At 44.3% G+C, this 25,135-nt stretch overlaps 1 protein-coding gene across 5 annotated transcripts in view; it reads left to right on the forward strand.

Annotated features, from left to right (window-relative positions):
* The window catches only part of DYNC2H1 (dynein cytoplasmic 2 heavy chain 1), a 256,749-nt gene that overhangs the window by 25,315 nt on the left and 206,299 nt on the right, over positions 1 to 25,135 (forward strand). For 4 of the 5 annotated variants that reach the window (XM_032358199.1, XM_032358201.1, XM_032358204.1 and 1 more), the window contains exons 19-34: positions 2,746 to 2,861; positions 3,726 to 3,853; positions 5,757 to 5,906; positions 6,800 to 7,005; positions 8,329 to 8,484; positions 8,571 to 8,685; positions 9,198 to 9,368; positions 11,022 to 11,404; positions 12,651 to 12,783; positions 12,886 to 13,003; positions 14,457 to 14,569; positions 16,984 to 17,103; positions 20,166 to 20,316; positions 21,599 to 21,804; positions 22,994 to 23,176; positions 24,608 to 24,790. In XM_032358199.1, coding sequence (XP_032214090.1) covers positions 2,746 to 2,861; positions 3,726 to 3,853; positions 5,757 to 5,906; positions 6,800 to 7,005; positions 8,329 to 8,484; positions 8,571 to 8,685; positions 9,198 to 9,368; positions 11,022 to 11,404; positions 12,651 to 12,783; positions 12,886 to 13,003; positions 14,457 to 14,569; positions 16,984 to 17,103; positions 20,166 to 20,316; positions 21,599 to 21,804; positions 22,994 to 23,176; positions 24,608 to 24,790 — 2,632 coding nt within the window. The remainder of the gene's footprint in view (positions 1 to 2,745; positions 2,862 to 3,725; positions 3,854 to 5,756; positions 5,907 to 6,799; positions 7,006 to 8,328; positions 8,485 to 8,570; positions 8,686 to 9,197; positions 9,369 to 11,021; positions 11,405 to 12,650; positions 12,784 to 12,885; positions 13,004 to 14,456; positions 14,570 to 16,983; positions 17,104 to 20,165; positions 20,317 to 21,598; positions 21,805 to 22,993; positions 23,177 to 24,607; positions 24,791 to 25,135) is intronic. The other variant, XM_032358202.1, reaches the window with a different exon arrangement.

Genomic DNA, 25,135 nt, shown 5'->3' on the forward strand with positions numbered 1-25,135 from the left:
GAAGGTTCAAGCAGAGATTTCCAGGTGAGGAATTTCTATGCTGGAAATCAGAAGTTGGTTAATTGAGAATTGGATGAATGAATATTTTTTAGGAACTAGAGGGAAAGTTCGTGGAAAGGGGCAGTTAAGGAATAGATATGGGAGATGGTCCCATTCTAAGGTGGGAAGTTGGAGTTTCTCCACATTTGAATGGTTAGTTAGAGCTCTTGAAGATTTCTCGACGGAAGCGTGTCAGTACCTGAACAGTAGGGGTGTCGGTCTGGAACTCATGAGTCGGGTGGTGGAAGAAACAGATCCTGGAGGAAGAGAGGTTAGTCTGTCAGAACCACAGTAATTAATCGAATTAAGTTGTTGGTACTCAACATGGGAGGCGGGAATATTAGAAGTATTGTCAAATACTTGGGGGATTATGAGGTTTTGTCTTTGGCAGAAGATGAAGGCTGACGAATAGCGAAGAGATGAATGACAGGTGAGTTTGGGCTGAGATGACTTAGATAATGATGCCGCCATAGTGGCGCGTCTCTCTGAACCCGGCTTGCTTGTTGTGTTTGCCCGCTCGTGGACCTCGGCTGCTGTCAGTGTAACCTGTCTGTCCTTCGGTGTACACAGCCTTCCTAGACTGCCCGCCGAGCTAAGCAGAAGGAAAAGAACGCCTGTCCTGCATGCCTTTTCTGCAGTTTGCTCTTGTTAATGATTAGCACGAGTTCATGTAAGCGCCAGTCTGCGCTAACTCATACACGGATACTGTTTCATGGGGGCTTAGGCTGTATTGACGTAGGCTATGAGGTTAGAAAAGTGATACTCTCATGTATTTCGGATGCTATAGGAAGGGTATGATTTGGGGCTAGGTCGTCTAGGGCCAGGCCATCCTATCCGTGGCTGAAGGGACCCTCATTATCACGTTACCAATATTTTTGAGTGAAAGGTAAGTTCGGTCTGTCCACAGGATTCTGTAGTCCCTGAGTATAAGTCTGCTGCCCTCAGACTTCTTGATGTTAATTCATTCGCAAAATATGGTATAATTTAATTTCTCGGGTTTGCTAAAATCGTCTATCAGGTATTAGGAATTTCGACATTTTATGTGTCACAATTTCAAAAATTATATAAAATTTCACATAGCAAACAAACTGGCCCTTAATGTTTTGCTGGTGAAGAACTGGAGTTTAAACCTTTACAGCTAGTGGGTGTTTGAGAGTACCTAAAGCTTTAAGGGAAAATTATATTTTTAAAATAGAAGTGAGGATTTAACTCATACAATTTGCTATCTAAAATGTCACCTGGCTCTGTGCCTCAAAAAGGATGAGGAGCTTTCTAAGTAATCTTCGTGATCACAATTTCCAGCCTTCTTTTAACTTTGTATGCTTTAACATAAATAAGAGGTTTCTTCAGAGGAACAAGTCTGGTTCAACTTCTGTTTACTCAGAACATTTCAAATTGCCTTAAGGATACCGTGCAGTTAGTGTTCTTAAAAGTGAATGTCCTTTTTCTGATCATTAAAATAGCACATTTGTTGTATAAATTTTTTAAAATATAGAAATTGCTCTTAATATTTGATGTTTTGGAAATATTAGTACATATACTTAAAAATTTGAATTATACTGTATGCTGTTATTTAACACTAAATAAATAATATAATAATATATTCCTGATTAATAATAAATAATTATTTAAATTAAACTTAAGTTTAAATAAAAATTAAACTCAAATTAAGGTAAGTCATAATAAATAATAAATTAATTAATTAATAAATTGATTAGTCTTGTTATTACCTAGTCCTCAAAAAACTTGATTTTTAATTGTATGGATATATAATAATTTAGCCATTTTTGTATTTAACTTTTTAATTATTTTTCACTATTATAATTGATGCTTGGAAGTAGATACTTGTGTATAAACCTTAGAGTCCGCTCTGGAATTTTCCTTAGGATAAATTCTAAAGGTGAAGTTAATAAGGTAAACAATATGCCTATTTTAAAATTGCTTGATAGATCTGGCTGAATTGCCCCTCACAGAAGTCGCACGGTTTTGTACTCAGACCAGCAGTTCTGAGGGTTCTGTTGCGCCATACAGTTGAAGATATGAATTAACAATTCATTACATTTTTGTTGATATGATAGGTATAAAATGATATCTTAATGTTTTATTGTCTTAGGGCCTTAATAATCTATATTCCCCCTTCTGTCTTTGTTTTCTTTTCCTTATCCTTATTGTATGCACTTTGCAGAATTGGGAATTCATGTTATCAATATTCAAATAAGTACATCACGTGCCATGACAAGTAAAGGGCTTGTCGATATTTAAATATATTCATGTGAGACTAAAAAACTGTAGTATTGTAACAAAATCATTGTTTAAATGTGTTAAAACTTTGTAATAGTACGTGGAAAGCATTTTTACTAAATGAAATCTAACTGTGCTTAAAGATCACGATAATAGGGGCACCTGGGTGGCTCAGTGGGTTAAGCCGCTGCCTTCGGCTCAGGTCATGATCTCAGGGTCCTGGGATCGAGTCCCGCGTCGGGCTCTCTGCTCAGCGGGGAGCCTGCTTCCTCCTCTCTCTCTGCCTGCCTCTCTGCCTACTTGTGATCTCTCTCTGTCAAATAAATAAATAAAAAAATCTTTAAAAAAAAATCACGATAATACTTTCTGATTTACATTTTGAAAGGTATTATGTAAAATCATTATAGCGAGACTCTTCTCTAGTAAGCATTTCTCATGGCGTGCATGTCTGTTGGCATTTTGCAGTGCGGTCAAGGTGGATTGCTTAAATATTAATTGTAACCCTGTGAAGACCGTGATTGATGATCTCATCCAGAAGCTCTTTGATATGCTTGTTCTTTCTTTGAAGAAGTCCATCCAGGGTAAAGACACTTTTTACTTTTTATTTTAACTTAATTTTTTACATAAAGGCATGTATTTTGGTAGTTAGGAAGTGTGAATCCCAATGATGATTAAAATCAGCCAACCTAGAAAGTATTATGAAATGAAGTGTGCTTAAAATGATAATTTTAATAAAATAGGAAAGTCCATATCCAACTGTTCGAGCTCAAAAAATGAAGGGTGTTTTTACTATTTGTAGTATGAGCTACTCTTAGTTTGTTGTATATGTTCCTGACAGAGGTAGATAATGCTGCTAGAATGTTTTTTTTTTTCTTTCTTTTTTTTTTTTTTTTTAAATTTATTTGACAGACAGAGATCACAAGTAGGCAGAGAGGCAAGCTGAGAGAGAGGAAGGAAAGCAGGCTCCCTGTTGAGCAGAGAGCCTGATGTGGGGCTCGATCCCAGGACCCTGGGATCATGACCTGAGCCGAAAGCAGAGGCTTAACCCACTGAGTCACCCAGGCGCCCCATGAATGTATTTCTTCTTATCTCTTCAAATTACCACTGTTTTCCAAAATACCACATTGTTTCTTTTTCGATGAAACTGAGATATTCTGACATATTATCTAGAAGACTGGAAAAGTTACTAATTTTGAGTATAATTTACTAATAATGAGTACATTTTAACTTCCTCAAAATTTAGAGGTATAATGTGAAACAACCAAACTTTCATGAAAAGAAATTTTTTTTGCTTATTCTGTATTTTAAAGTTTTGTTGTATGAGCAAATGAAAATTTAAGTTTTAATGTATGCTATGTAGTGATCACTTCTAACACTGATTTCAGAATGGTGCAACGGAGTAATTTTGGTGATGATAGCATTCTCTGTCCATGTCCCCTATTCAGCTCACCTACATGAAATTGATACATTTGTCACTGAGGCCATGGAAGTGTTAGCAGTTACGCCCCAGTCTGTGGAGGAGATCGGCGATGCAAATTTACAATACAGTAGGCTGCAGGAACGGAAACCAGAGGTGAGAATCGCAAAGTAAAGTTACCGACTTCTTCGGACACGCAGGAGATGTTTCAGTTAGGCAATCTTATGTGACTCTTTAGGAAGACCGCAGAAGTTCAGAATTGTAGGGAGTGCGCGTAAGCCGGCCCAGCTGGCTGCTCATGGTGCGACTCTTGCTGTTACCCTGGTGCCGTGACACAGTAACAGTCACATTTATTACTGTCTCAGGAGTATTCACAGTCTGTTTTATGAGGTGCCATGGTAGAATGAGACTAAAATAATTCATGCTGTTACTTCCAGGGTTGTAACTTTCGGATGCTGGAGAGTGAAGTTAGAGCTGAATTAGGAATACTTACACACAACACACACACTCACATACGGAGCGGTTCCATTATGGTTGATTGTAACTGTTTAGAAGAAGAGAAATAATTCAGATCAGGAAACAAATGTTTATGTGTCCCTCCTGTGAAATAGACTTAAAATTATTAAGATAGTTCAGAGGTAAGTGAAATAATATCCCTTCTTGTTGTAACACAGGGGGTTGGTTCACAGAAAGAGGAATGAGTGTGTCCTAGAGCTTTGGCTGAGTGGCTGGGAAGCTGCTGGTACCATTTCCTGCCAATGGGAATGACTGGAGGAGGAGGGTGTTGGGATATCAGAGGCGGTGGGGGCTGTGGTGTCCGATGGAAATTGAATGAGGAATATGGAATTTAAGAGTACGACTGGAGATGAAAACTTGAACGCCATCTTTACATGCATGAAATGCGAAGCCATGAGATTGACTAGACCACCTGGCTGACAGCAGACAACAGACGCTGTGGGAACAGGGTAGAATATTCCAGAATTTAGAGTTGAAGTGTAAGAGGAGGTGCAGAGGAGAATGAAAATGAAATGGGAGGGAAGACACAAAAACAGGAAGAGGAGACATGGATGTCGCATGCGAGGGCAGTGGGTGAAGCAGGAAGACCTAGACAGGATTTCTGGCATGGGAGCCAGTGAGGACCTCAGGGTCCATCCCGTCGAGGCTGGGGAGTCTGCCGGGCAGCACGCGGCAGGGTGTTACAGAGTCGTGTTTTGAGGTCTCTGTTGCCATGTGGATTGGAAAGAGGAGGAGTCAGGGCAAGCTGACTAGGAGACTGTCGTCATGTCTTTTCGGGCTCCTCTAAGTCCTCCTCACGTGTTGGAAATGAGAGCCTGCCTTTCTTCTTTCTCTTCTCCTGCTGAGTGTCCTCATGCACAGTGGCTCACTTCCATGAGTTTAGTCGCCCTTTTCTTTTTTATTTTTTTCAACGATTTTATTTTTTATTTATTTGAGAGAGAGAGAGAATGAGAAGAGAGAGCATGAATGGGGAAAAGAGTCAGAGGGAGAAGCAGACTCCCTGCAGAGCAGGGAGCCTGATGCGGGACTCGATCCTGGGAGTCCAGGATCATGACCTGAGCCGAAGGCCATCACTTAACTAACTGAGCCACCCAGGCACCCCTAGTTGTCCGTTTCTTAAGGACCTTATTCATGACTTTCCCTCTCTGTTGAGTAGAATAGCTTATTTATGCTCTTAGATAATCCTAATCTTTGTTCTTTTAGAAGCCCTTTTAGCATTTTCTTATGAGTGGAACTGGTATAATCAGAACTTCACCTTGAATCCCGCTGTAGCGTTGTGTTTATGAATTCATGGTGTCATTCAGTCTCTAGGGGCAACTTTAGGATCTTTTTTAACTCTCATGTTAGAGGGCCTTAGCTGAGTTTGCATATAATAATAAGGAAGTATTAGGAGCTTCATATCCAGGAATTTAACAAGTCATTTCAAAGCAGAAATCTTGATTTTAAAAAGCAAGTCATGGAACAAATTAGAATAAATGAACCTTAAGGAATTTGATAAAATAGTTTTTTTTTTTTTTTAATGTGTTATTTCTTCAACCTTTAGATTTTGCCCTTATTCCAAGAAGCTGAAGATAAAAACAGACTTTTACGGACTGTGGCAGGAGGAGGTTTGGAAACAATTAGCAATCTGAAAGCTAAGTGGGATAAATTTGAGTTGATGATGGAAAGTCACCAACTTATGATTAAAGATCAGGTAAGAACACTTTAGTCATTTTCTTAAAATGGAAACTTGATTTTTTCCTCACTTAAGATCTCTTACTTTAGGGGCGCCTGGGTGGCTCAGTGGGTTGAAGCCTCTGCCTTCGGCTCAGGTCATGATCTCAGGGTCCTGGGATCGAGCCCCGCATCGGGCTCCCTGCGCAGCGGGGAGCCTGCTTCCTCCTCTCTGCCTGCCTGTCTGCCTACTTGTGATCTCTGTCCGTCAAATAAATAAATAAAATCTTAAAAAAAAAAAAAATCTCTCACTTTATTCCATTACAGTTCAGGTAGATGAGAATTTTATATTGATGATGAACTTGGCCTGCTCAGTACTTCCATGTAGCAAAACACTTGCCACCGTTTTCCCTTCGCTTCCTACCATACAAAGAGTGTATGTCATTTATCATTCCCAGTTTTTCGTAGGAGTGGATTTGTTTGCCGCTATGTACGGCGTCTGTTGAGGGACAGCCTGGTAGTTATACATGTCTGTCTTACTTCCGTCCTGTTGACTGAAATTACTCTTTGGCTGGGAGACGGGGACAACCCCGTTGTGAAGCAGCTGAATGCTTGGGTGGGACAGCTCTAGTGCTAGGCATTCTTTGATCACTCCATCTGCACGGAGAGCTGTGGTGGCAGCTGCTAATAGTGTGAGTGATGTTTTAATGATGATGCTTGCAGTTTACCTCTAAGTACTGAATGTTTGTGCTCTAATTTATGGTCTAATTTTGAAATCAAAATTTTACTGTATTTGAAATTAGTAATTGAAAACAATCTGTTGAGAAATTGGTATTGATGTTTTTTTCACCTCTAAATAAAAAATGTTGGAAATGTGAAAGGAAAGCGAGATTTTACTCTGAATTGAATTATTTAAACTCTTGACTCTTACAGATTGAAGTAATGAAAGGAAATGTGAAGTCACGTCTTCAGATCTATTATCAAGAATTAGAAAAATTTAAAGCTCGTTGGGACCAACTAAAGCCTGGAGATGATATTATTGAAACCGGCCAGCAAAATGCTCTTGATATAAGTGCCAAGTCGATAAAAGAGAAGAAAATTGAGTTTGATGATCTTGAAGTCATAAGGAAAAAGCTGGTGTATGTTTTTTCTTTAAAATTGATAGTAGTTGTTTCGGTTTGTATTTGCAGATGTTCTTATGTCTGTTTATCTTAATGTTTTTCATTTAATTCTGTAGTTTTTTTTTTTTTTTAAAGGTTTTATTTATTTATTTGACAGACAGAGGTCACAAGTAGGCAGAGAGGCAGGCAGAGAGAAGCAGGCTCCGTGCTGAGCAGAGAGCCTGATGCGGGGCTCAATCCCAGGATTCTGGGATCATGACCTGAGCTGAAGGCAGAGGCCCTAACCCACTGAGCTAGCCAGGCGCCCATTAATTCTGTAGTTTTAAAGAAAACTAAGAAGGGCCTATGCCTAGGAGTTGTGGCTGCATTCTGTCAGGAGAGAAAAAGAAAAGCAAATTTTTGTTTAGGCCTAGAAGTAGAACAGATAACCAAACTGACTTAAAAGTTAAATTCCGGAGATGGAGCACTTGCTTTCTGTGATTTCATTGTATTTAAAAATGGAATATATGAAATTAATGGAAATTTGCTTTCAGAGACTCTGAGAAAAAAAAAAAATGAACCTAGCAAAATAGGACATTTCCACGAAAAAAATTGTTTTGTGTTATAATAATATAAGGTATTAGGTGTATTTTATTTTATTTTAAAGGTTTTATTTATTTGAGAGAGCCGAGCGAGAGAGAAAGCACACATGGGAACAGTGAGGGACCGGGGGAAGGGCAGGGGGGAGGGAGAAACAGGCTCCCTGCTGAACAGGGAGCCCGAAGCGGGGCTCCATCCCAGGACCCTCGGATCATGACCTGAGCCAAAGACAGACACTTAACCCACTGAGCCACCCAGGCACCCGCAAGGTATTAAGTTTAAGCATTATTTTAGGTTTGGTCTCTGTTTAGGCAAATGCATCGATTGGTAAGATGATGGACTTCCAGGGATAGTGAAGGATTTAGTACACGCTTACTAAATGGCATTCTACCTTTTCTCTAAAAGGATGTCTTATATTCTAGAATCTAACTCTTGGATATTAATATTAATCTCTTCTCAGTTAATCCATGAATAGATAAATTTCTGAATATTTCCATTTTTATGACCTATATGTTGTACATAAATATATTTACGTGTGTTACTGACTGCATTTAGAGTCCTTTAGAAAAACGAACATTAATGAATTTAGAAGAGGTTATACTTAAGCAGTTAGAATGAAATTCTCATGTAGTCGCCCACTGTCTCACCATCGGACCTGTGGGCGTGTACACACACACACACACACACAGGGAACGTGGTTCGGTAACAATGATGGGAACAGTTTTTAGGGATGTAATGGTGTTTCACCCTTTGTTTCTATAGTGATGACTGCCATCATTTTGGACTAGAAGAGCCCAACTTCTCCCTGGCGCACAGCGTCTCCAAGGACATCGAGAGCTGCGCACAGGTTTGGGCGCTGTATGAAGAGTTTCAGCGGGGGCTTCAGGACATGGCCAGCGAGGACTGGATCACGTTCCGGTGGGGTCCATAGGCTCTACTGAGAGTCTCGTCATGTGGTTTTGTGTTTGGGGACGTGCATTTTAAGGTGTCGTGGTGTTTTCCAGGACGAAGACCTATCTGTTGGAGGAGTTCCTGATGACTTGGCATGACAGGTTACGGAAAGTGGAAGAACATTCCGCCATGACAGTGAAGCTGCAGTCGGAAGTCGACAGATACAGAGTAAGGCCCTGGCACTCCTGCTGCTGTCTAGGGTAACACAGGTCACCATGCCACCGAGAGAGCGGGGATTCCAGCTTCTGGTGTCCATGATTCCATCACATGAAGAAAGTAGCAAGTATAGAGTAAACCACAAACATTACTTATGTTTCGCCTACACTTTTGAAAAGTTTTAACTAAGAAACTTATGCTTCAAGTTAAAAATTAGAGTGTCGATACCTCCTAGTACAATTTAGGATATGGGTCATTTAGCATATTTAGGATATAGGTCGTATTCTAAATAAAAAAAATAGCAACATTTTAGATCATGTTTTAAAATATATCAAACTGCAAAGGGATATTTACATGTATCCACAGTAGGGTTTAATAAGTTTTGTACAATTCTGTTTGAGAATTTGATTTCAAGATTATTAAATGAGAGAACAGTAATTAAAAATTTTGTAGCTAATCGTAAAAGGAAATAACAATTTGCATTTAGATAATATGTGTTCATGTGTGTATATTTTTTTTCACAGACTGTAATACCTATTTTGAAATATGTGAGAGGGGAGCATCTTTCTCCAGATCATTGGCTTGACCTTTTTCGTCTACTTGGTCTTCCTCGGGGGACAAGCCTGGAGAAGTTACTGTTTGGTGATCTCCTCAGAGTAGCTGATACGATTGTTGCCAAAGCTTCAGACCTTAAAGTAGGATTCACTTTTATAAATATCTCAAAAAAATATTACTTTTGTTAATATTTGGTTTTGCTTTGTATTTTATTTAAATAGCAAGTTAAATATATTTTCTCTTACTATGGTGACAGTGTTCTCCTATTCCATTCTTCTTTTTTTAGTAATGCATCTGAATCTGTAGGGGGTGTAGAAGCATTATAAACCTCTTTCTTCAGAGAGAGAAAAAATATGAAAAGAAATGTCTTAATTTAAGAAGGGAGTCAGCTTTAATCAAAAAGCAAACAAATTCAAATCATTTTACATAAAATACATTTAAAATCATGGGATATATTGTAAATGGAAGCAAAGAGATGTTAAGTTCCAGAGAACAAAACCAAGAACCAATTTGCTAATCAGGTTTAGAAAAAGTCTGAGGTAAAAGTAAAACGTGCACAGTTCTCAATTCTAACATTAGTTGCAGACTTTCTGTGTTGCATTCTGCCCATTCAATGTAAAAATAAAAGAACTCACTCTCTTTTAAAGATTTTATTTATTTATTTGAGAGCAAGAGAGAGAGAGAAAGCGAGTGCGTGAATACACTGGAGTGGGGTGGGGGCAGAAGGAGAGAATCCCAAGCAGACCGTCCGCTGAGCATGGAGACCGGCGCACCACATGGGCTCTGTGTCACGACCCTGAGATCTTGACCCAAACTGAAACCAAGAGTCAGATGCTTACCCAACTGAGCCACCCAGGCGTCCCCCAAATAAAAGTATTCTTGCTGTTGAATTGTCATATTTTCTACTTAATATATGTACCTTTGTGTTTGTTCATAATCTTGGAGCTTATTAAATAATTATGAAGTTATAAAGCATGATGTCTATAGAAGGTGGTAATTAATCACTTGAGGTGTATCAGAACTTAAATTACTGTAAGATTTCTGAAGTTTGCAGAATTTTAAATATGTTAGGTTTATTGTTTTTTTTTCTTTTTCTTTTTGGTTGGTTTTTTTTTTTTTTTGGTTGGTTTTGGTTTTTTTTTTGAGAGAGGGTGGTAGCAAGGGGCGGAGGGAGAGGGAGAGAGAGAATTTTAAGCAGACCCCATGTGCAGCACAGATTCCAATCTGGGACTAGATCTCATGACACTGAAATCATGACCTGAGCCAAAATCAGGAGTTGGACACACACCCTACTGAGCCACCCAGGTGCCCAAAGCCAGACTTTTCAAGAATTCTTGAATTTTTTCTCTTTTTAAAATAAGAAGCCTATAGCAGAGCCTTGTGTATACTTTGACCATGTGAACCTGGATACTTAGTGTCTGATCTCTCTCTTTTTTATTTATTTATTTTTATTTTTTATTTTCAGCATAACAGTATTCATTATTTTTTCACCACACCCAGTGCTCCATGCAATCTGTGCCCTCTATAATACCCACCATCTGGTACCCCAACCTCCCACCATAGTAGAACCTTGTGTATACTTTGACCATGTGAACCTGGGTACTTAGTCTGATCTCTCTTGATACATTAGTGATTCTTTTGGATTGCACGTAAAATATATTCATTTATTATTATTATTACTTGCTTTATTGTGAAAAACCAAATAAAAATATAGCTTCTTATGAAATGTTTTATGATTATGTATATGGTAATTAATGTTGAAATAATAAATATGGATATTTTGTGTTAATTAGGACTTAAATAGTCGGGCACAAGGTGAAGTTACAATTAGAGAAGCTTTACGTGAACTTGATCTCTGGGGAGTTGGAGCAGTGTTTACCTTGATTGATTATGAAGACAGCCAAAGTCGAACTATCAAGCTAATTAAAGACTGGAAAGACATAGTAAATCAAGTTGGAGATAACAGGTGCCTTCTTCAGTCCTTAAAGGATTCTCCTTATTATAAAGGATTTGAAGATAAAGTGTCAATTTGGGAGAGAAAACTGGCAGAATTGGATGAATACCTACAGAATTTGAACCACATTCAGAGGAAGTGGGTGTATCTGGAACCCATCTTCGGCCGTGGAGCATTGCCCAAAGAGCAGACACGCTTCAACAGAGTCGATGAGGACTTCAGGTGAGGGTAAAGCCGTGTAGGTGCTCGACTCGGGCGGCAGCGTTTTCTCCCACGTCACCAGGCGCTTAATGCAAGTGAGTTCCTTTACGTTATGAGCGTCGTCGGCGACTCCCACCTCTTCCTCCACTGGATCCCTCGAAGGAGCTGTTTTTACTTCTTGATCGCCGTCCCTCCCGCACGGCTTGGTAGTGACAACACTGTCGCTGGAGTGTCAGGGTACCGGTGGTAGTGCTGACCTCTCCCCATCAGTACTGTGGTGACTGAGGTCATCCATTCCGTTCCCGCTGGAATATGATGGGCGTTGTGCACGCCTCATGTTCCTTCCTCTCTGACCAGTATTTAGAGAGGCGACCACCTCTGGCTGGAAGTCTCCTCCCGTGGCTTCGGGGAAACCGTCCTCCTGTGTTCTGCTCATCTGTCAGGGTCCCCTCAGGCTCCCGCGCTCAGGCCTTTCTCTGCGTGGAGATGTGGGCGCCCCCACTGCTTCCCTCCGCGTGCTTTATGGGCGCTCCCGGGCACCCCCTGTTCTCTCCCGCCCGCTGTGGCCCCTCCATGGCTTTATGGAGCCCATCTTCCTCTTCCGAGCTCCAGATAGACGAAACACACCCGGTGCATCAAAGCCACGGTCCCCGTCCGTGCCTCACGCAAATGTGTGCTCTTCCCCATCCCTGCCTCCACGGCTGGTGCCACCCGGCTCTCTGCTCTCTGCGGCAACCTGGCGGGTGTTGGACCTCCCCAGGCACCTCCAGCTCCATGAAGCTACCAGATTCGTGCACTCTGACTTACTTGCTCTGTTTGAGTCTGTCTCTTCTGTCTGTCCTTTCTTGCCTCTACTCTGAGGTACATTTGTCACTTGCTCGCGCCGCCGCCCGGCCTGGGGCTCGTGTTCGTCTTCCCAGGAAGCCACTGGCACAGCAGCCAGTGTTCTGGGCCGAGGCCAGGCTCGTGGCTGCTTTGCTTTCCCACTGCTCCGAGGATGAAGCCCGGTCTGCTCCACGTCCCCGCCTGCAACTTCTCCTGTGCCGCTCTTTGTTTGCTTTAAAGAAGAAAAACCTAAGTATTTAAAAACAGTAATGGGCTATTCTTAATTTTTAGCATGATTTTTTAGAAGTGTAGTGATGTTTTGCTGTTATGATAGTGCTGCCTCTAGTTTGTTCTATGCAGGCAAAAAATAAATGTCTCAGTATTTCTCTTCCAGCCAAAAACTGCTAAAATTAAGGTAAAAATAACTGTTTTTTCTCTGCAGGTCAATAATGGCTGACATCAAGAAAGACAGTAGGGTCACGACGTTAACGACTCACGCGGGAATCAGAAATTGTCTGCTGACGATACTTGATCAGCTTCAGCGATGTCAGAAATCATTAAACGAGTTTTTGGAGGCATGTTTTTTTAAATTAGACTTCTATAATAAATTATGAAGTCCTTTTTTGTACAACTCATTGAAAAGATAAGGCTCTTACTCTCGTTTGTGTTTGTGTCAGGAGAAGCGCTCAGTGTTCCCCAGGTTTTACTTCCTCGGCGACGATGACCTGCTGGAGGTGCTGGGCCAGTCGACCAGCCCGTCAGTGATTCAGTCTCACCTCAAAAAGCTGTTTGCTGGTAAGATCGGCCTGTCTCTAGCACATACTTACTGCATCCCAGGCTCTGCCAGGCACAGTGCTCGGCTTGGAGGTACACTGTCGAATAGAATGCGTGTCCTACACTTGCAGCGTTCATGGTTTAGTGGAGACAGCCTGCTGCGTGGACAGCCCTACAGCACTCCCTGCAGCTGGCACGGCTGAGCCGTGGAGCGGTTGGCGGCGTCTTGGGGCGCCTGCAAGGTGGCATGGGTGGCGTGGTCTGCAGAACGTGCAGAACATGTTTGCTCGAAGGAGGCTGGGTGGGCGGCGGGAACGGGCTGTGGGGAGGGGGAGAGCACGCTCCTTCACTGCGGAGTGGATGCACTCCAGTGGCATCGTTGTGAGTGGGGAGGTCGGGCGGAGGAGTGACGTCAGGGGTCGTCTGGGTGCAGAAGGCCGTCGGGCTGTGGGCCGAGGGGAGGTCACCTGGTGACCAGTGTGCCGACGGGGCCGAGCGTCCCTCTTGCTGAGCCGCTGTCCACGGGCCAGGACCTGTGCAATCCGCCTGTGATAAAAATCAAGACGAGTATTTTTTCAGAACCTTCCATTTGTTGGAGAAGAGCCGTATTTTCCAAATTCAGTCAAACATTTCCATCACCTACACTGACAGGATAAGCGCCCCCGGGGCCTGGTCTGGCTCCGTGCCCGACTTCCTGCGGGATGGTCTTGCTGGACCACAGCTGTGCCCATGATTGCGTAGCGCCGCTCTTGGCTGCAGGGCACACCGGAGTAGCCGACACGGACGTCCTGCCCGCGGAGCCCTAACGTTTCCGTGCCTATGTGTGCGGAGCTCCGGGGCGCCGTGTCCGCAGCCGTGACCTGGGCTGCGGGAGGCAGCGGCTGGAGCCCTTGCAATCAGCAGGCTTGCGTTCACTCGGCCTCCGCCCTGGGTTAGCCAGTTCCGAATTTACCACTCGACGCTTGGTTTCCTCCTTCACGTTGGAGATAATTACTTACAGGGTTTTTGGGTGTTTACACATCAATATATTGAAGTATTTTTGTACCCCAGAAAATAAAGTACGCATCTGGGGGAAGGGAAGTCCCATTTGCCCTCCCCCTTTGTTCTGCTCTTCCGTCTTCTGTTGTGGTAGCGGAATAATCGCGAGTGTTCTTAGGCGCTCGTTTGCATCTGGCCTTTTGCTTTGATCATCATCATGTCTTTGAGATGCCCTTGGCTACGCTTCACTCCTTTTTGTTGACGAGCCCAATGCCGGAGGGGGAGTGTGTCGGCCTAGACATCCGCCTGTTGGGGGCCTGTGGGCTCTTTCCATTTTTGATGAGGAGAAACTGTTGTGTTACGTAGGAGAATTAGCATAATTCTAGTACATTATGATACATATTATGAGGTACTCATACACTGTGGGAGTGACGTACATTGTTTAATAATTATGTCTTTCACCCTTTCACATTTCCATTGATCTTCTGTATTCTAGGTATTAACAGTGTCTGCTTTGATGAGGAATCCAAGCATATCACTGCAATGAAGTCTTTAGACGGAGAGGTCGTGCCTTTTAAAAACAAAGTTCTTCTCTCAAATAATGTAGAGGTAAGTATTTCTTCCAATATGAAAATGAAAAGAATTAACTGTATGAACTTTGTATCAAAAATAATTTAGTCTAGGGGTGCCTGAGTGGCTCAGTGGGTTAAAGCCTCTCCCTTTGGCTCAGGTCATGATCTCAGGGTCCTAGGATCGAGCCCTGCGGCTCGATCAGGGAGCCTGCTTCCCCCTCTCTCTCTGCCTGCCTCTCTGCCTGCTTGTGATCTCTCTTTGTCAAATAAAATCTTTAAAAAAAAAAATTTAGTTGATTTGTTAGGTAAAACTTAGGTTTTTTAGGAAACTCATCTCGTATCTTTTTTTTTTTTTTTTTTTTAAAGATTTTATTTATTTATTTGACAGAGAGAGATCACAAGTAGGCAGAGAGGCAGGCAGAGAGAGAGAGGGAAGCAGGCTCTCTGCTGAGCAGGGAGCCCGATGCGGGACTCGATCCCAGGACCCTGAGATCATGACCTGAGCCGAAGGCAGCGGCTTAACCCACTGAGCCACCCAGGCGCCCCCTCATCTCGTATCTTAAAGAGATGATTTGTTAGGTTCGGAATGATTTGATATTGAAAAAAATATAGATTTTTTAGTCTTTGGAGAGCAGTATGTAACTATGAAAAGAATCTTTGCTTTGGAGTCCAAAGGACTGGTTATTAATCTTTGCTCCTCAACGTATTAGCTCATGACTTAGAATCACAGCTTTCTTATCTGTAAAATACCCATCTTACTACCCAGCTTCCTATCTGTTGCAAAGACTGTTGGCAATTAGATGAGGCATGTGGCTTTACGTCCAGTGCGTCGCGTCTGCAGCGTGAATACGGACTGGGCACTCGAAGACAATGTATTTCAGGAGGCGGATTATGATTTGTTACTCACTCCCATGCTCCCAAAATGTGTTGTGTGATGTGATGGTTGGACAAGATGATTTTATATGAGATGATTTGGGTGAACAAGTAAGTGTACAACTAATGCATTTACAGGAGCACCACTGCTCAGTTGGCCCTGCAGCCCTGGCAGTGAACCATCCTTTGATGTGTACCTAAGGCAGGTACACAGCAAACTAGACTGCAGGAGGTCGCAGCCCAGTGCATGGTAATTGTCACGGACCAGAGTTCCCTCCCACCTAGTGGCTGGGGCCCAGGCCTTACCACTCTCATGTCTATACAGTTGAGCAAACGTTCTGTTCCTAAGGAGGCCTCAACATTTGATTGGATGCTGGTGACATCAATCAGGTGATTGAAAGCACGGGTTTGTTAGTAGCTCCCATGTTTGTGTTTGGTGAAGAGTTTTGTTGTTTTGTTGTTGTCGTTTGCCTTTCTTGGGGTTCTCCTGGGAGTAGATGAAGAGAGAGAGGAAGGGCATCAGTTCCAGCAGCGGGCCCCAGGCAGCTTTGCCGGCGGAGGATGCTGGAAGTCTGCAGGCTCGGCCGCGGTCAGCAGAGCGGCGTCTGCAGCCTGGCACGGAGACCTGAGCCCGAGCTTCTGTGGCATTGGAAGTTTGTGCTGTTCGTGTACCGGAAAGGGCTCTAAAAATGGAGAAGTCCAGAGCATGGAGTCTCAGTAATGACGAAGAGCTATTTAGCATTGTAGGTTTGGCACTTATATTTTATTGCAAATGTACGGTCTTTTGGAGTCACGGTTAATAAGTATTCATTGCTGTTGTTATCAGTTATTATTGTTAGGTTTACTTCACTTGGCTTTATTATTTTATCTACCTTCAAGTGACAAATGTATTATTTTCGCCCTGAAAGAAAATTAGTTTTAACGAAGTGGCTTAGCTCCCCAAATAACAGAGCTCACCATAGAAAAGCAGTCCCTTCTTCTACTGCAGCTTCTGCGCGTGAGCGCACCAGGGCAGGCTGAGCCAGTCACTGTGACTCTCATTTCCTCTCCCTGCTGTCTGGTTTGATTTCTTGCAGCACTGGAATGGAGGGGTCAGTCTGCTCGTGTTACAGTCATTTGCCGAGATGATGATGGTCATAGCTAACTATACATTTGGGAGTTTTCATACGTAGCCATCATCTCAAGAGGTGAAAAGATGGTTTTCCTCAAATTATATAACTTCTTTAATAATAAAATAAATGATTATAGGTCATGTAACACATTTTGGGAGTTTGAAAGTCAATAAGAAATTAAATCCTGCCTCTTGAAATAAATGAATAGGGTCAGTCAATAGAGTGTATATTTGTTTTATGAGTGTATATTTTATGAGTGTATATTATTATTTTTTGAGGAGTTTCCCTTATTTATTTATTTTGAGAGAGAGAGAGAGAGAGCGAGCATGTGAGCGGGCAGGAGGGGCAGAGGGAGAGAATCTCACCATCGTGAGGTCACAACCTGGGCCAAAACAGGAGTTGGGTGCTTGACTGACTGAGCCACTCAGGTGCCCCTTGTGTGTATTATGCTTAATTTTATTTTCAGACCTGGTTAAATGATTTAGCCTTCGAAATGAAGCAGACTCTGAAGCAGTTGTTGGTAGAATGTGTTACAGCGGGACGAAGTTGTCAGGGCTCAATTGACCCATCCGCGTTCCCTTCACAGGTAAGGGGGCTCCTGTCTGTAACGTAGGCAGGCGGGTTTTGTGGGAAGATCCCCGACGTAGAGGCCAGGGGGTCAGACGGCAGCATCTTTGTTCTTCCTTTCTCTAGCAGCTGATACTGACAGATTGCATAACTTCTGAGTCTTGTCCCCACACCTGTACACGGTGACAGGACCGCCTGGCCGTGCCATTTCCTCTGGCTCCGCTGGTTTGCTGACAGCGAGATGCTCTCAGGCAGAAGGCGCTGAGATCCGAGGCCCTCAGGCCAGCGAGGGGGGTCAGTGGTGCAGGGGTGCCCCAGGGCTTGATGGTTAGTGCCTCACTGATGCACTGAGGCCCATCCCCTGGGCCCCTTCACCTGTGGACTCATCTAGGAGGTCGGTGCTGGCGGGAGGTTAGCGGGGTGTCCATGCATGTCTGGATAGAGCCATAGCTCTGGGCTGGGGTGTTGGCGGGAAGCCGAGAGCTGCTCTGCCTTGGGGTCATGGACTTCCTGCAGCTCCGTGTTCATAGGAGCTCACACCTGAGATCCTGGCCCACAGCTGTGGTTACAGAGCGTGGTTGGGGGTCTTACCCCGGTGTTACTCCGTGTGGTCCTGAGGCTGGCGTGAAGTCCTGCCTTGTTCAGGATTTGTTTTACTGGGGCTGAGACTCATGCTGCAGGTGAAGGACATGAGGGCGTCAGCTCTCAGGAACTGCAGAAGGCCGGCATTGGAGATGTTCACGGATTTCTCACAGGAAAATCTACTCGGTGCTCGAGGTTATATGCTTTCCAGATGATATGGCAACAGGTTTTATGTTGGTTCTTTTAATGCTTGAGAAATTAGATGGAAAACTTAAATATTTTAGATTCTTAGCCATTGTATTATTCCTATCATTTGCATCTTCTAGCATGTCAAGACAAACTAAAGTATGTCTTACAGTTCTTGTTAAGCTCTTAGAGAAAATTAATCATCAGTGAACAATAATAACATTGCAAAGTCACAGATAAGCTGCTTTATTACTTCTGGAAAGGTTCTGTACTCCTGTTAACTTCTGGGTAGGATTTAAGTAAACTTGGAATAAAAGGCAAAATATTAAAAATTTCCAGAAGGAAGGATTGCAAAGCAATTGATCGGGGAAATGACAACAGTCAGGAGATGCACAGGAGGGGACTGCTGGGTCCCAGCCCGCAGCTGACCTCGGGGCTCCCACGCACCTGGCTGAAAACGGGGACCACAAAACAAGTCAGCAGTTCATGGTCCCATAAAATCTGAACTATTGAAAATAGGGATAGTTTGTTGTCAACCAAAACAAAAAATTCTAGTGTATTAGCAGTTAATGCTAAGAAAAACTTCCCTCAAGAGCGTTTATGTGTAGGAGTTGGATAGCCTGACTGCATGAGTGTCTGGTAGGAGTTATGGCCGCTAGGTCAGGATTCTAGAGGTGCTTTTGTAAGGACCTGACCTAAGGTACAGAAGGGACTTTCTGACCTGGGAAGGAGACCATGTGCTGAGTGCAGGGACTTGGCCAGACCTTGTTCCAATCCTGCTTTGTCACTGTTCTTAGAGGGACTCCTGCAAACACAGTGCAGAGGGCATGATGATATGTGCATTGCCCGTTTATTTGGAAGGTTAAATTGTAAAATGTTTGCAAAGCACTGTTAATGACTGCTGCATTTTAGGTTATTAAAATGCAGTATTATTGCCCGGATACTGTAATGGTGGTGTGACTTGAGAATTAGCCAGGGCGGTATTTTGACTACCATTTCTGCTAGCCTCTCGCAGAAATTGTCGAGCAGATGGTTAAACAGAGATTATCCATGTGCATTTATAATGCAGAAGTTCAGTCCTGTTGCCTGTGAGGAAGTCCACAGGTAGGAGTATTAGTTTGGAGGTGGCAAGTGAACATTTTCGTATGAAGGTTAAAGAGCAAAGGTCTTTTCTCCAAAAGCAGATTTGGTCTGCTTACATGCCATCTCACACACCTAAGGAAAGAGCCCAGTGAGTTTGTCCCACAGGTGAGGGGAGATAACTTTGCCCTGGAAAGAGTTACTCTTCCTTTAAAGAATGGTGTTTAATGCTGCTTAAACAAAGATATTTATGTAATGTTTTTGATAGTAGATTGATGCAGTGTGTTAAGTTAGAACAAGATGGCAGCTTTTGTGAAGTTCTCAACGTGTGCACAGATGGCGGAGCCAGTAAGGAGAGGCGTCTGAGGGCATTCATGTGGGCGCTGGAAAGTATCTGCTTAGTAGCGTTAGTGGCTTTATGTAATGATGGACCATGTCTTTAGTTTAAGGGAGGATATTGGTTTTCTGCATTCATCGAAGAAATCTTGAAGTATTGCAGCATAAGCTTTCGAAGGCTAGGGTTTGAACTTGTAACGGCTTTATCAGTAGCCATGCTAGGTTGGTTCTGTTACAGAAAGCCTTTCAAGCAGTGTTAACACTTCATGTTTTATGTAAATATAAAGCCTCCTTGATCTATAGCTAGTATCTCCTTATGGATATTAGACTCAAAGATGAAGACAGAACTTAATTTAAGATGAACTTGGAATTTGGGGATTTTAGAGTTCTGGAGTGTCCTGAGATGACTTTGGAATGCACTGGTACCTTTGCATCCTTGAAAAGAAGCTGTTCAGGGGTGCGCTTGGCGGTGGGTACTCAGGAGGGCCCAGATTGCATGGAGCACTGGGTGTGCTGCATAAACAATGAATCTTGGAACACTGAAAAAATAAAGTTTAAATAAACAATTTTTATCAAAAGAGGAAAAAAAAAAAAAAAAGAAGCAGCTGTTCGTAAACAGGAGAGTCGGGAGAGGAAAGTAGAAAGCCTCTTTGGTTACAGGGGCCTGGGAGCCTGGTGGGTTCTAGGACCAGAAAGGAGGCGTGTAGGAGAGTTGTTGGCAGTGAATTGTTAGCTAGCTTTGCGGTGGACTGCTCCGGACTGTGCGAGGCGCCAGTAATGTTGAGTTAGAGACGAGGAACAGGACTGGAGATCCAGAGGAGGGTGTCTTTCCTTAAGTCCATGAAATTTTCTGAGTAAATTTACCTTTTAAAAATAACTTTTCTCTTTGGTCCTTAGATACTGTGTTTGGCAGAGCAGATTAAATTCACCGAAGACGTGGAAAATGCCATCAAGGACCACAGTCTCCATCAGATTGAAAGTCAGCTGGTGGCGAAGCTCGAGCACTACACGAGCGTGGACACAGGTGGTGAGGACCCCGGGAACACCGGTATGAGAACTGGCCCGCTGTCCGCCGCTCGGGGGCTGGTTAGAACATCCTGCTTTCACACTGTACCTAGAGTCCGTCCTTCATTACTTGAAACGGATGTGGAGACCTTCCCCAGACGGGGGCGTTGCCCTCCTGTGGCCGCGGTCTCGTCCCTCCCCCGCACGCCGGGATCCCCGTGTGGGACGCCGAACGGCGGCGATTGCCGCACGGGCAAGAGGAGCGCGAGGGACGCCCCGCGCGCCGCCGCCACCCTGCTGCCTCCGCCGTCCGGCGCTCGCCCTGCTCTAGGCGCGAGCGTCCCGCAGAGCATCCCGCGGAGCCGAGGTGCCGGCTGTGCTCTCCGTCCCGCAGTCGGCCCGGCCCTGGCGCCGGGTCGAGTTCCAGTGCTCCTGCCCGTCGTGGGCTTCTGGCGCCGGTGACCTTGTCGGGCTCCGCCCCGTGCGTCCCCGGGGCCCCTGCGGCCGGGGCGCCCCTGCTGGCTCTGCTCTGCGGCGGGAGCGGCGGCGGCCACGTTGGGCCCCGCGGCCTCTTGACCGCGACTGCTGGGAGCCGCCGCCGCGCTTCCGAGACGAGCAGTGTCCGCGGCCGTCGCGCGGTGCCGCCGAGGCAGGGATCGCCGGCGGGGAGGACGCCCGCGCTGCCGGAGGGGAGCCCGGAGATCGCGCTGGGTCTCTCTGGCCGTCTCCCAACCCCTGCCCCGCCGGGCCCGTGCGTTGCTTGCGGCTCCTCTCTGCTCCGCTGCACCGCCCTGTCCTCACGCCGCGGGCCTCGTCCTGCGGTCCCGGGAGGTCTCGGATGGCCCAGGAAGCCTCCTTCCCCCGGGCCCCGGCGCTGCTCGGGCTCTGCCGCTGCGGCTCGGTTCTGCTTCTCGAGCCCGCGCTCCCGGCGGCCGTGGGCGGCTGTGGGACACCAGACAGACCCAGAGAAAGGAGCTGAGGGCGCGGGGGCGCGGCGCACTCGGATCGTGCCCCGTTTGCGGACCGTCTGTGCCTCCTGACGGCTGCGCGGCGGTCGGGGCGCTCCGTGGGTTTCGTGCTGCTGCGGCTCCCTCAGACCGGAGCCCGGTCCTCGCCCGCAGGTTCGCGGCCGCCGTCCGCGCGGGCGACTTGCCCGCTTCTTCCCGGTGAATCTGACCACGCTGTGGCGCGTGTGACTTACAGGCCCGGATCGTTCCCAGGGTCGTGAAATTACCCCTCGGTTTCATTAGGAAATCCGCACGTGTGTGTGATAAAGACGCTCTCGCAGGCTGACGTTTCCTCCAAATACTTTAATTTGCCCACAGAGTCTGGCGTTCTGGAGCTTAAACTCAAAGCACTGATTCTTGATATTATTCATAACATTGATGTGGTAAAGCAGTTAAACCAAGTTCAAGTTCATACCACCGAAGACTGGGCCTGGAAAAAACAAGTGCGGTTTTATATGAAGAGCGACCACACCTGTTACGTGCAGATGGTGGATTCCGAACTTCAGTACACCTACGAGTACCAGGTACGGCTGGGGCAAAGCGTCGCATTTTTTCAGCTGAAATCATTTATCTTTAATTTGCTATTGGATGACAATTGCTTTTTATTTTAGTCATAAGTTTTAAGAATTTTTGTGTGTGGGACTGTCTTTTCTGTTTCATCATAACACAGAAGGTGTTACAGCAGAGAAATATTTGCAGAAAAGTTAAGGTAATGGCAATATTGTTCCAAATTCTGTGCATGTGCCTTTTCTTAGAGTAACAGTTACTTGGAAATGGAGCTCTTCAGTCCAGGGAGAACGGAGCCTGGCAGCATTGATGGGAGTGGTCTGGCCCACACCTCTTCCCTCTCCATCTCTCTCTCTCTCTCTCTCTCTCTCTCTCTCTCTCTCACACACACACACACACACACAGCCAAACTCGGTGCTGTCGCCACCACGCCAAAATACGCTTTTGCGTGTTTTCAGAGAATGCTCCCAGTTTGTGAGATGAGAGAATCCTCACACAAATAACCTGCCTCATGGAACTGTCTTCAGAAAACCCATCGCATCCTCTGCCTTGTCCTGTCACAATGATTCAGTCATCAGACGTGTCAGGCAGCTACGTGAATAAGTGTATGTCTGGACAGTTGCCAGCGGACACTTTCAAAAGGAGATGCATTTTGAGACCCAAATCTGTCTACCTAAGTTAAGGAAAAATTCTGTAAGCTGCAGCTGGAATTGGAATCTATTTTCCCTAAAACTAAGAAATTTTGAGAATTATTTGATGTGTTGATATTAATATCATAAGGAAGTTTTCAAAATAATTGCAGTTGAGTCTCTAAAGTGGTTCTGACTTATGAAGATCCTAAGATTCAGGGAATTGCTTTACATGAATTTTTAAATACAAGACAGATTGATTATTGTATAATGCAGTTTTGAATTTCTTTGCCTTAGTAGCATGTCTCTGTACCATCATCAAGAACTTGAGAGACTTTTCAGAAAACCTTCTGGTGTAGTAACTGAGGATGGGGTAACCTACTGCTTTGGAATGACAAAGTTTAATTTTGGTTTGTGCTTAAAAAGCTTCCTCTAGTAAAAATGTATTTTCTATATTTCTATGTTAACAGCTTTAACTTTTTGGTTACTTTTTTAGCTTTTTAACGAATCCCACCACGCCAAATGTGTAAAGTTGCACAAAACATGAATACTGAGACTTTGTATTTCCCTTGTGTAGGGCAATGCTCCCAAGCTGGTCTACACGCCGCTGACGGACAAGTGCTACCTCACACTCACGCAGGCCATGAAGATGGGCCTCGGAGGAAACCCTTACGGGCCAGCGGGAACAGGCAAAACCGAATCAGTCAAGGCCTTAGGTGGACTTCTTGGAAGACAAGTTTTAGTTTTTAATTGTGATGAGGTAGCATGCACAATTACAAACTGTACGGTAGTGTGTTAGTTGTGACTTCGGATTAGTATTCATGTACTAATATATGAAATAACCTATTTTTTTGGTAAAGATTTTGTTTATTTGACAGACAGAGATCACAAGCAGGCAGAGAGGCAGACAGAGAGAAAGAGGGGAGGAAGCAGGCTCCCTGATGAGCAGAGAGCCCGATGCGGGGCTCGATCCTAGGATGCTGAGACCATAACCTGTGCCGAAGTCATAGGCTTAACCCACTGAGCCACTCCGGCGCCCTGAAAGCCCGATTTTAAAATCACTTTATTCTTGGGTAACTTGAAAACAAAACTTGTTTTAGTTGAACAAAAAAATGGAGAGTTTGCAGAGATTATAGTCTCAGAGCTTTTCTAAGAGAACTAGTACAAATAAATAATTTTAAAGATTTTATTTATTTATTTATTTGACAGAGATCACAAGTAGGCAGAGAGGCAGCCAGGGTGAGAGGAGGAAGCAGGCTCCCTGCTGAGCAGAGAGCCCAATGTGGGGCTCGATCCCATGACCCTGAGACCATGACCTGAGCTGAAGGCAGAGGCTTTCACCCACTGAGCCACCCAGGTGCCCCAACAAATAAATAATTTTAAATACAGAATGAAGTTTTATGTTAGAGTAGAAAAGAAAAATGTTTTTGTTTTGTTTTTAACTAGAGATTCATTAGTTGCACATAACACTCAGTGCTGGGGGGCCTGGTGTCTGCCTTCAGGTCAGGTCATGATCCCAGGGTCTTGGGATTGAGTCTCGACTTGGGTTCCCTCCTCTCAGGGAGTCTGCTTCTCCCTCTGCCTGCTGCTTCCCTGACTTGTGCACGCATGCTCTTTCTCTCTCTGTGGCAAATAAATAAAATCTAACAAAAAAAAACCAAACAAGCAAACTACCAAAACACCCAGGTGCTCATACATCACGTGCCTCCTAATGCCCATCCCCCATTTATCCCATCCCTTCACCGCCCTCTCCCCCAAGCAACCCTCAGTTTGTTTCCTAGAGTTCACTCATGAAATTTAAGAAACAAATGATTATAGGAGAAGAGAGGGAGAAAAGTTTTTAGCAAGGACAATAGTGAACAGAAAAGAGAAAAAAATTCATTTTGAAAACACCATTTTCAAAACATTTTGTGTAGGATTTGTATTTCAGCTTAAGGATAACTGAAAATCTATTTAGTTCTGGGATATACCCAGAACTTCCCAGAAGTGAGTGTACTTCCCAGAACACTCACATGAATTATTTGTTTATTAAACCTTATAAAGTGTAGCTATTTAATTTATGCCTTAAAAAGAGCCAAAAAGGCACCAGTGGATGAAATGATTACCTTGCCCCTAAATGTCAAAGTATTAAATGATTATTAGAGATCCTAACTACTTCTTCACAGATACAGTTTTTGCTGTTCCTTTTTAGGGCATCGATGTGAAGTCAATGGGACGAATTTTTGTTGGTCTAGTGAAGTGTGGGGCCTGGGGCTGTTTTGATGAATTCAACAGACTGGAAGAGTCCGTGCTGTCAGCTGTGTCCATGCAGATCCAGACAATTCAGGACGCTTTGAAGAATCACAGAAGTGTGTGCGAACTGCTTGGCAAAGAGGTATAGAAAAGTTGGGAATTTAAAGAATTCAGGTATTTTTTACAACTCTGCCTACTCCCACTCAGGCAAATATTTGGTCTTTGTTTCTTCTGGCATCCCTGTTCAACCTTTTCACGTGTGCGTTGTCCGAGGTTTGTCACCGTCTTTTGGTCCCCCTTGACCGTTCACCTTCAGAGTTTCCGTACGGGGTACTTCATCCCCGGTAGTACCTGCTGGCGTAGCAAGTGCCCAGTGTTCCTGGTCCTGTCTCGCCGCATACTCGTCAGCATCCTGCCGGGGATGGGCTGCTGTACATTTTCCGCTTTATGATGGGGAGAACGCGGCTTGGTGAGTGAGGAGGAAGTC

Source organism: Mustela erminea, chromosome 9 (genome assembly GCF_009829155.1).
Source record: "Mustela erminea isolate mMusErm1 chromosome 9, mMusErm1.Pri, whole genome shotgun sequence".
Classification (NCBI taxonomy): Eukaryota; Metazoa; Chordata; class Mammalia; order Carnivora; family Mustelidae; genus Mustela; species Mustela erminea.